At 41.7% G+C, this 12,500-nt stretch overlaps 1 protein-coding gene across 1 annotated transcript in view; it reads right to left on the minus strand.

Annotated features, from left to right (window-relative positions):
- Positions 1–12,500, minus strand: part of adgb (androglobin) — an 87,764-nt gene that overhangs the window by 23,631 nt on the left and 51,633 nt on the right. Inside the window, 3 exon segments of the mRNA XM_076273200.1 lie at positions 6,783–6,914; positions 7,789–7,882; positions 11,814–12,096. Coding sequence (XP_076129315.1) covers positions 6,783–6,914; positions 7,789–7,882; positions 11,814–12,096 — 509 coding nt within the window.

Here is a 12,500-nt window from a genome sequence, read left to right on the forward strand (position 1 = left end):
GTTTGAGAGAGAGAGACCTGTGTGTCATGTACTGTGGTATTGCTGGACTGATATTACTTGGAACACATAGAGATCCAGTGTGTGGAGTATTGTGATGTGTGGTGTGTACAGTATTTGTGGTGTGTATGATTAGGGCATTGTAAGGAACCCATGTGATGTGTGGTGTGTATGATTAGGGCATTGTGAGGACTAGGGTTGGGTATCGTTTGAATTTGAACGATTCCGATTCCAATTCCGATTTCTTATTTCGATTCCGGTTCCTAACGATTCTCGATTCCGATTTTTTTAAGAGGCAGGGTCAAAGGTGTTTAGGATATTTTAAATGAGCTAGCTAACCAACGGTCTTTCTCAGGGTATCTGCACATTTTCCAAGTGCAAATTTGACTGACAAGTGCAAGACTTTTAAGACCTTTTCAAGACATCTAAATGAAACTTAAGACTATACCACGGCAAAAAGATATATATGACTGTTTATGCAATAGTTTTTTTTTCCTACTAATTTTAACCCCCACCCCATTTTGGATGTCTACAGAAGTTACCAAATATATTTTGGCGAAAGAAAAATAATTGTGTGTGAATTACCTTCAAAGCTATAAATGCCCAATTTTAGGGTCTGGGCTGCTTGCTGTTCTTCACCTGTGTCTGTAGTAGCCTAGGCTACTTGCCAAAGGCATGTGCACTGGACTGGATTCTCTTCAATATTTTTTTAAAAGTTAGACTAAGCTATTTACATATTTTAATAAGCCTACTTTATATAATTTACTATGTGCATCTATTGTCCAATATGCAGCACAGCAAATTAAAGTTAATCCACTGCTTGCATTTTGCATACCAGTTGTATCTAAACCAACCAAAGCTTGACTGAAACATTGTAAAACCATTTTTAAATGAATTAAGAGACAGGTCCTCCTCGCATGATCCTGCTGAAAACTGCTGGTTTCATCTCAGCACGCACGCATTATGAACGCACGTTTTTTTTTTTTATGTAGCCAGTCGCCGACATTCAAAAAATATGCGGTTATAGTTCACAACTTTTGCAAAGTAGGCCTAGCCTACTGGAAAAAACCCTGGCAAGCAAGCTGCTGACAGATATTACAAGTAGGCTATTATAACTTAGACAGATATTTTCTTCCCTAGGCTAGGCCAGCAACACACGCTGGAAAGATGCAAACAGATCAACTTAACATATACTGTATTTCCTCCTGATTGCAAAGCACTGCACATAATTTGACCAGCAGTCTTCGTGTCCATAGTTTGTGAAACGATGCTGCGTCCGAGCAACGATTTTAGATGCCAAGCGCAACTCCAAAAAAGAGAACAAATGAGCATCCGGCTTGAGGCTGTGCCGGACGCCGGACAGGGCTTTTAAAATCCATATGTCCGGCCTAAATTCTAACCTATCGCTATTTCTCCCGCTCATTCTACCGTAGGCTTCCTCATTCCACGTAGGCTACCTGTATATCTCTCTGGCCTCAGCTACACCACGAAAACGTCAGGCATATTATTTTGTACATAGGCCTACTGTATTATTACCGTTTTCACACCTTTAACCACACCCGTGAAAACCATCTTCACTCTGCAACCACTACACTTCCTCCCGTAGCCTAATAGCCTAGTCACGAAACTTGATTGAGACATCACTCGCTCTCTTGCACTCGCTGGCGGTCCCATACGCACATCTAATACCTCTCGAAAATTCAGTTGTATTTAAGACTGTTTAAGGATCCGCGGGAACCCTGCTTTCTGAATGAAATAGTCTGACCTTCTCCATGAATTTTAATTCTATGAACTATGCGCTTCTTCATTGGTGTTCAGCCGTTTCTTCTTCAGGTCGGCGGACTGGGAATCGAAACTAGGAATCGAAATTTAAACTTTTGAACGATTCCGGGAAAATCGCAAAGATAGTCCCGGTTCCAATCAATACTCGATATTCGATACCCAAGCCTAGTGAGGACCCATGTGATGTGTGGTTTGTAGGGTTGGGTATCGTTTGGGTTTTATCCAATACTGGTGCTAAATCAATACTTTTAAACGGTGCCAGTGCCGAAACCGTGCCTGAACCGGTACTTTAAAAAAAAAAATGTTTTAAATTAAAATGGTCTAAAGCATGAATTGTTTTTTTTATTATTGATAAGACAAATTTGAACATGAATTGGTTTCGTAGCCTCTTTGACAGCTCAGTGACATCAGGTATGTAACCTACATATTTATGTTTTTGCCAGCTAACTTTTAACATGATCTTCAAATTCATTGTGATGCTATATGGGCCTCATGCACATGAAAGATTAATATCATGCCATTATGTTGTTTAGAACACACCGTGAAATACAGTTTTCACCTTACAACTTTGCTGATAACATTTCAAATCAATGCCAGTTAGCGCATTAGCAAGGATATTGTGTAACATATAGGCTACTGTTGATGTTGTTTCATAGCCTTTTGCTTGTGTGTAGTTAGGCCCACTGCTAGATTTTGACAGGAACTCGCGATATCGCTTTAAAGTAAGCTACTTGGGCTCACGCAAGCTGTCAAACACTGTCCACTCGCCTATGTGGTGCACCCCTCTGGTTTATACAGTGTTTATGTTAGCTAACTGTATATGGATGTGTTGCTATCAGAGCAAGACGTTAGAGATGGCGCATGACATGCAGTGATGCCTCGTATAAAAAAAAAAACGCTATTTAACCCATTTGCGCTGGATGCTGCACAACGCAACATTCTATCTCCCGCTGGTTGCTGCATAGCGGAACATTGAATCTCCCGCTGGTTGCTGCGTAGCGCAGCATGCTTTTTATTTCATGTTTCTAGGTGTACAGAGGCTTAGATATTAAGGTTTTGGTAGACGTTGACAACCCTCAGGAAATAAGGTTATTTAGGCTAAAATGAAAGTAAGTTAAGGGCAATTCCACGGAAAATGTACTTTTTGTCACATCCATAACTCCAGTGAAATGCCTTGGTATTTGTATGATGTGAATAATAACATTAATTTTTTGTGCGTTTTTTCTCATGTACATTCTTCAGCCAAAAATAGCAAATGCTCAAATTTCATGTAATCATTCACATCATACCATACCATCACATTTTATTGGCGTTATGGATGTTACAAAAAACATAATTTTCAATGGAATTGCCCTTAATTAAGGCCTACTTTGTTAACTGACATTTGAGTAGGCTATGCAACCCATTGGCAAACGTTTACCTGGAGATGTCCTTTTAGCTTATGTCATGTTTGCTAGCTTGTGGGCTTAGTTTGAGTAGTGCTACCAAAATCATAGAAATTAATAAAATTGCAAGACTTTTACCTCTTCTATGATCCAAGAATGATTTCATTCGAGTTGTTTTTTAACATTTATTTTAACTAAAGACATAGAAGACATTCCCAATTGCATCCACATATCGTAATGCACTATGCAAAAAGTGTTTTACACTCGTAGCCGAACACAGTGAGATGCAAGCCTTCCAATCCACTCAGAAATGTAATTAGGCTACTCTCACGTCCTTAAAGGGGCAGGCAGTCAATTAGACATACACCACCAATGTAATGACATTAAAGAGAAGTGTAGTCAAATAGTTTAAAGGGACACCAGGCAACGTTTTCGTGTTAATTAATCATCTTCGTAAGTCGGTATATTGTTAAATGACTCATTACGGGGCGAATGAAGGCTTTCTCGCCCGCCCCTACTGCCTGTAGGAAGAATATCCCACTTGCAAGTTCGGTGTATCCTTCCCTCCGACCTTCAGTCTCACAAAGTCTCAGACATCGCGAGAAGCAGGATCAGTTTACAACCTGCATTCCCAGCACAGAGGCAGGCTAACAAAACGCTAGCGATTGTTGCAAACGTGTGTATAATGGCAGAGCCGGCGAATAAGCAGAGAAAACCCTTTACGGAAGATGCAAAGAAAAGGAAAAGAGCTTCAGACTGAGCGAGGGCTCGCACACGTATCGACACGTACAGGCGGTAGGGGGAGCTTCGTAGAGAAAAAGCATCAGGCTTGCCTGGCATCCCTTTAAATCAATATGAAATTACTAGATACTTACTTGGCTATTAGTAATTATGCAAGCCACAGACTATGAATTATTAAAAAGATATGAACTTACAAAATATATGAATGTATTGAAACATATGACATGATGCCATCTCTTTAGGGGACTGTCTTTTTTGAGAAGCATTTACACAAATAAAGTAGGCCTACTTTGATTTTCTGTAATCCTTACTATTTACCTTTACTTTTCTTTTTTAATAAGCATCAACATGATCAGTGTGATTTTGGTCTTACTAACCTTAATTGCCCTCAATTAAAAAAAAAAATCACAACTATTTTTGCAATTTTCACTTCCTCCCGCAATTTCTCCGCAAGAAACAGCTAAAAACAATCTCAAAAAATCCTCGCAAAATCCTGGAAGGACTGATTTCCTACCTATCCCTTGCTGCCACTGGGGGAAAAAAATCCCTACCGACCCATTACTTCAACTGACAACCAACAGGAACCAAAGTTTTTTTTTTTTTTTATGCCCCATGTGATGTGTGGTGTGTATTTGTGGTGTGTATGATTAGGGCATTGTGAGGACCCATGCGATGAGTGGTGTGTATTTGTGGTGTGGTGTGTATGATTAGGGCACTGTGAAGACCCATGTGATGTGTGGTGTGTATTTGTGGTGTGGTGTGTATGATTAGGGCATTGTGAGGACCCATGTGATGTGTGGTGTGTATTTGTGGTATGGTGTGTATGATTAGGGCATTGTGAGGACCCATGTGATGTGTGGTGTGTACATAGAACTGTAAATCATCTGATCATCTAATAATTACAGATATCTAGGCTATATATAACATTTATTTTATATTTGGCCTGCTATGAAATCATGTATTGAACAATTTAAGCACAGCTCAGCTTTAAGAAACTCAAATAGCCTAGATGCATGCTTAGCATTTTGTGATCATTAAAGGAATTATCCAGAGTAAAATGCACTTTAGATCAATTTACGGATGATTGGGAGTACATACATTGAGTTGACATCCAAATCATGTAATTCGGATGTGTTTTAAGAAAGTTCGATGTTACCGTTTTTTGTCAAAACTCGTTAGCGTGGAAGTGAGAAGGGCAAATTATTTCGCCGCTACAAAACGCTATTTTTATACCTCTTCTACAGTTCCAAACAACATTACACTTACGTGGTAGTGAGTAGAGGGTCCCTAAAGCCAAACCGAAGTATCCCGAGGTCTTTATGTGGTCGGATAGAGAGTCCAGAATGAATTTCATCAAGCCAGTACCTTTCCGGAAATGTTGTCATCTTTGCTGCCATCTTTAGGGGAAAGTTCACAATTTCTTCGCCGTTTAAAAAAAAAAAAAAACATAGTCCAGTCCATACAACTTCATTTCAATTTCAAAAGAAATACTGGACTATGTTTTTTTTTTTTAAAACGGCGACGAAATTGAGAATTTCCAGAGCACACTTGGCAATTAACTCCTACGGACTTTCCCCTAAAGATGGCAGCAAAGATGACAACATTTCCGGAAAGGTACTGGCTTGATGAAATTCATTCTGGACTCTCTATCCGACCACATAAAGACCTCGGGATACTTCGGTTTGGCTTTAGGGACCCTCTACTCACTACCACGTAAGTGTAATGTTGTTTGGAACTGTAGAAGAGGTATAAAAGTAGCGTTTTGTAGCGGCGAAATAATATGCCCTTCTCACTTCCACGCTAACGAGTTTTGACTAAAAACGGTAACATCGAACTTTCTTAAAACACATCCGAATGACATGATTTGGATGTCAACTCAAAGTATGTACTCCCAATCATCCGTAAATTGATCTAAAGTGCATTTTACTCCGGATAATTCCTTTAAGGCTACTTTCACAAACTCTTAGTCAGCTGTCCTCTGATTTACCAATATCTAGGCGAACATTTATTTTTTATTTGGCCCCTTATGAAATCATGTGGAACTATTTAAACACATTGTAAAACTTAAAGCCCAAATTTGGAGACATCCATGCATGTCGAAATTTACTGCAAATTCAAAACTAGATTACTCTGGAACGGCTAACTGTACAGGGGACTGCTTTACACCTTTGTGTTCGGTAAGGTCTGCTGTTTATTCTGATATATGGTTTGTCATGTGTTAAAGAAGGGTTCGTGAAGTATAAGAGATGAATGGGTAGGGAGATCATGGACGCAAAACCTTCAGTAGAATGTATGATTAAATTGAATTATATTATTTACTTTTCTCGCGAACCGTTCAACACAGCAATTATCGGCTAACATCATTTAAAAGCTGAGAAAAAGCTATTTCATGTGATACTTGTAATGTCTGTGTGATGATGAGTAGGCTACTTCGCAAGTAGTTCAACTGAGAAGAATTTGGACGCACTTTCTTTCTTGCGCTGTCACTTTCTCCACTGCGTAAAAGACTAAATTAATTTTCGCTGTGAATGCTACAGTATTTTGACAGACCACAGGCTAAATAAAAATTGCTATTAGTAGGACGCAAAGCAGAATATTTAAAGAAGGGGGCACCAAGGCCACCGTGGCCTGTAAACCTCTGATTTTCAAAGGGGCATCACGGCCAACGCCATGGCCGTCGTGGCCGCCGTGAAATTCCTACCCTGGTGGTGTGTATTTGTGGTGTGTATGATTAGGGCATTGTGAGGACCTGAGGATGAGTTCCCATGTGTTTGGCATGTTGAGCATTGTGATGTTTGATAGTGTGGTGTGTGTGTGTGTGTGAGATGTGTGTGTCCTTGTGTGTGTGTGTGTGTGTGTGTGTGTGTATTTTCAGACCTGAAGATGAGGGCCCATATGTTTGGCGTGTCGGGCAGGGTAACGGAGTACTCGCTGAAGCTGATGCGGCTCTGCTCATCCTCTCTGCATCCGTACAGATCCACACAGCTTGGACTTTCACTGAACATGTACCTGTCATACACACACACACACACACACACACACACACACACACACACACAGACACACACACACACCCACACACACCCAGAAACACACAACGATACACACACATGAGCACGCACTCACATGAAAACTCAAATGAATACACATACACAAACACACACACACAGATACACAAATAAACAGACACACACTCACATGAAAACTCAAATGAATAGGCACACTCAAACACAAACACACAGACACACACGTGAATACAATATAAACACATTCACATTCACAGAGGATCAAACCACTTACACATACTGTAGATACAAAAATGAATCAAGCACACCCACACACTAACAAGTGCACACATACACACATGTAGTGCCCACACAAACACACACACTTACGGACAAACACTGTTCAACCCCCTCTCCTTCCCTTCTCGCCTCTCTTTGTCTCTCTTCTCTTCATTTCCCCCCCTTCTCTCAATGACTCTTCTCTCTCTCCTAATATCTTTCTCCATCCCTCTCTCCTTCTACCCCCCTTCTCTCCTCATTTCTATCCCTCTCTCCCTCTATCCTCATTTCTATCCCTCTTTACCTCCTCCCTCTATCCTCCTTTCTATCTGTCTCTCTCCCTCTTTGGCTCTTCTTCTCTCTCTTGTTGCCCTCCACCCTCAGGCTGCAGTGGGCACTGAGACAGTAAACAGCAGATGGTACCACACACACACACACACACACACATTCACACACACACACACACACACACACACACAACAAAACAACAGCATGTGTATTTGTGTGTTGTGTTGCATTTGTTTGTGTGTGTGTGTGTGTGTGTGTGTGTGTGTGTGTGTGTGTGTGTGTGTGTGTGTGCGTGTGTGTTTGTGTGTTACCCCAACAAGGAGATGGCGTGCTTCTTCAGATCTGTTTTTACAGATGCCCACATTTCCTGCAATGTCTTGGCAGCGCTCAAATTTTCTTTGGTGCCTGTAACACACACATACACACACACACACACACACAGAGAGAGAGAGAGAGAACACATGATAGACAATTTCCTGGGGGCCATCCACAACCCCCCTTGAACTGTTTTTGTAAGAGAGAAAATCCTCTATTAAAACGTTCATAAACCAGAGATCTTTGTCTTTAAGAATGCTACTGGATTTTACTGTGGTTTACTTACATCCAGTGTAAAACATGACTGTTAATTAACCAAAAATAAAATAATCAGGAATAAAAATGTGACAAGCATCCAGAGTAATGTTATTGTCCCATTGAGATATTTAAATATCTTTTACAAGGGAAGCCCTGGTAAGGTAATGTAGATCAACAAGGAGAAGCAATTCAGATTCAGAACATGGAAGAATAGATGTATCCATTTTGACCTTCACTTACAATTTGGTAGAATGGCCTACTTGCTGTTATGCCTGTATATATATATATATTAGGGGTGTGAATCTCTCATGTAAAAGACGATACGATTCACATCTAGATACATGGGCACGATTCGATACAAGAAAAGATACATGTTCATAAAAAACGATTCAGTACGATTCGATGCAGTTCAAGAATGGAAAGCATTCTGAAAGATTTATAATTTGCTCAAGGTGCACATTAATGTTATCAATTATCATGGTCATGGTTGTCAATTAGGCAAAAAAAAATTGACTATCTTTATCAATTGAATATGATTATCTAAACTGAGGTTTGTATCATATACTGTATTGAAATGAAAAAAATAATAGTCTACATTTCATTCAAACACAGCAGCAAAATACAACATAAAAATACATTTTTATAGACATTATAGATTGTATAGAGTTATATCTGATTGTTTTCAAGGAGCTGTAGCCTATTGTTAAGGTAAGACAATACAGAAATAAAATAAACAGTGCTTAAGACACTGTTGGCATTTTCTCATAGCCTACAAGAATAAAATAGGCCTACATATCAATGAACTCTCTGGGCTTATTTTGTTCCAACGGTAGACCTAATATGCAGAAACCAGAAACTCAGTGCCACAAGTCTGAGTGAATATTAACAAAATAATAATAATTTGTGCATCATTTTAGCAGGAGGGATTTCCTTAATTCTTTAACATTAAGGAAATCCCTTCATCAAACGTAAGGCTACTCAGCCTATCGTTTTCGCGCTGGATTTTGAAAAAGAAAAGAGTAAAAACGACCGAGTGCGAGTTGTCACGTGCTTAAGTTGCAGTAGATGTATGGGTAATGAGGTCCTTTGACAACTTTGGGCAATGAATGTAGCCCAAAACAAACTGCATTACCCACAAATCCGTGCCACGTGTAGTTTCAAAACCGGAAGTGGGATGAACGCGCTGCTTGCAATGTACATGAGAGTCTGAGCGAGGAGAAAAGGTTGTGAACCGATTCGTAACAAGTAAATCGATATAACGACCGGTTTATTTCAGTTTTATTCCGATACGGGGCTTCACGTATCGATGTAGCCGTATCTTACACGTTAAAAACGGATACCGATACGTATCGGTTAATCTTTACACCCCCTAATATATATATATATATATATATATATATATACACATATATATGTACACCCAGGAACACCTGCATGATATCTTGATTATTTAATTATTTTTTTGTTAATTCAATTGCTGGCACCTGTTGTGGTGGGGTGGGGCCTCTTAATTGCAGTAATGAGGGCACCTGAGCAGAAGAAGAACTCGGGAAGAGGGTTGTGCAGTGGTCCTGATAATGGGCGGTTGAAGTACGATGTTGGAGGAGCTTGCGAATAGCGTTTACTCAGGTCTGATTGATCTAGAGGGAGATATATTAGCATGGCTCCATGACAAGTGGGTTGTTTCGTTTGTTTTGTTTGTTTATGTTTTTTTTTTTAAGCCCGCTAAGCATCTAGAATCCACAAAGGGGCTTGCGCCATTATTTTTTCTCATCTCATGTCACACAGGAATACCTGGGAGAACACACTTGTTTTTACGGAAACTAAAAAAACTACAAGAAGGACTAAAGTACAAACTGAGCGAAACCTGAAAAAGGGCTCTTACAGGCTGACACCTGACAGTATAGCTGTGTGTGAGAGAAAGAAAGCCTCATCTCCCTAGTCAGGTGCCAGCTAGCGCTATGTTTCTGTTTGGTTTCCACACACACACACACACACTTGTTTCTCCCCTCAGCCTGTATTTCGGGAGACCTGTTCGATAAAGCAGCTGGGGGAATAAGTGGGAATGTGACACCACTGAGAGCAATGGATGGATGGATGGATGGGCGGATGGATGGATGGATGGATGGGTAGATGGATGGATAGATGGATGGATAGATGGATGGATAAATGGATGGAACAGATATTAAACTATTTAAATTACAGACGCAGACGTATTGTTCAAGGAGAGAATATCAGTGATGAGGAACACTGGGGCTGAGGGTGAGCTGATAAACTAGGATGCAATGCCATTCCTCTAAAATATCTCTGAATGCAGTGTGTGTGTGTGTGTGTGTGTGTGTGTGTGTGTGTGTGTGTGAGAGAGAAAAAGAGAGATAGAGAGAGCGTGTGTGTGTGTGTGTGTGTGTGTGTGTGTGAGAGAGAAAAAGAGAGATAGAGAGAGCGTGTGTGTGTGTGTGTGTGCGTGTGTGTGTGTGTGCGTGCGTGTATGTGTGTGTGTGTGAGAGAGAAAAAGAGAGATAGAGAGAGCGTGTGTGTGTGTGTGTGTGTGTGTGTGTGTGTGTGTGTGTGTGTGTGTGTGACTGCGCACGTCTCGGGTAATCCCCAAGAAGCGTGTGACAGACAGACAGCGTGAGGCGAATGATTCATCTGCGGCTGCTAAACGGGCTCAACTGCTTTCAGCAGGGCCTGCAGAACAGCTCCACTTCGCTCCCTTCCTCCTCCTCTTCCTCCTCCTCCTCCTCCTCCTCCTCATCACTCAGCACTGAGAGCCCACAACGCAGCCTGCTCACCACCAGACGCAGCACAGCCACAGGGAATTATGGGTAAGAGAAGGACCTGAGCCATAGGAAGTGAGTATGAGTAAACAGAGGGGCTTTTGGGTAGTGGAGTAGGTTGTGGAATGTGTAAGAGAGAATCAGGAGACTGGGTAAGGTGGCCCTGATGGCCAATATCATATGGATCTGCAGCAAACACATTAGATATCAAAGCCATGATACTTCCTCTACCCTTTTTTGATATGCCATGGAGAACCTTGGTGTGCTAAGGATGTGGCCAAAGGGAAAGGGGAGTACACACACACACACACGTACACACGCATGCACAAACACACACACACGCACACACTACACACACACAGAATTTGGCTCGGCTCAGCTAAATTCTATGTGCGATAGTCTTAGGGTGCAAGGAGAGTATGTATGATAGAAATGGTGGATGGGGTTGATGAAAATAAAAGAGAAGGATTATGGGAAGTGGGATTATGGGTAAGAAGTGGGAGTTTTGTGAAAGAGCCCCCAGTAATATCAGAATATTATTGGTTACTGAGAGGGGCACATCACTCTTCTTTTGGTAGGGAGAGACATTTTAATTTATCCTGCTTTAAGGAGACCAGAACAAGTCTGTAAGAGAGTAATTAATCATGATTATAGGTACATTTAGTCATTTATATTTCTAATAATTTGCAGTCATTTGACAGTCATTTGGTAGATGCCTTTATCCAAAGTGACTTGTCGCTTTTCCACAGCATGGTTTCTGCTCAACTCAGTTTTTGCTAATGGAAAAAAAAAAAGTGAGTAGAGTCAAGGGGAGTTGTGCAGACACCATGCAGTGTCTGTCTGTCTGTCTGTCTGTCTGTCTGCCTATCTATCTATCTATCGATCTATCGATCTATCGATCTATCAATCTATCTATCTATCTATCTAGGAATGAATCCTGAGGAACCAGAGCGAGAGGAGCCATGAGTTCTTGTCCTCCTCCTCACCTGGACGTGCAGCTCTGACCATCCTCCGTGCTGCGTAGCCTCTGAGCCCGGCCTGTAGGGTCACCGCCGCCCGCTCCTCCGCCTCTGTGGGACTGCGCTCGGACCACGTGCCCGGCTGCTCGCGATGCTCCAGGGCCGGCGTGCGTGTGTGTGTGTGTGAGTGTGTGTGTGAGCAAGCAAGGCAGGGCTGGAGGGTGAGGGCCTGCACGGCCAGCAGCTCTTGGGAGGTCAGCGCGCGGTCCAGCGCCCTGGAGAACATCTCGTGCGTGGCTTCACCGAACAACTGGGCCACAAAGATACGCACATGGGCATATATAAGTATAGTATATAAGTATACTCTTTTTATCCCGTGAGGGAAATTTGGTCTCTTTTATCCCAATCCGTGAATTAGTGAAACACACTCAGCACACAGTGAACACACAGTGAGGTGAAGCACACACTAATCCCGGCGCAGTGAGCTGCCTGCAACAACAGCGGTGCTTGGGGAGCGGTGAGGGGTTAGGTGCCTTGCTCAAGGGCACTTCAGCTGTGCCTACTGGTCTGGGTTCGAACCGGCAACCCTCTGGTTACAAGTCCGAAGCGCTAACCAGTAGGCCATGGCTGCCCCAATATACACTCACTGTTCACGTAGTGTATGCACATACTGTACATATACACAAACACACACACACACACACACACACACAC

This window comes from Alosa pseudoharengus, unplaced genomic scaffold (assembly GCF_046254945.1).
Source record: "Alosa pseudoharengus isolate Yale_2024_CS ecotype anadromous, Long Island Sound unplaced genomic scaffold, YU_APseudo_1.1 YU_APseudo_1.1_scf_7, whole genome shotgun sequence".
Classification (NCBI taxonomy): Eukaryota; Metazoa; Chordata; class Actinopteri; order Clupeiformes; family Clupeidae; genus Alosa; species Alosa pseudoharengus.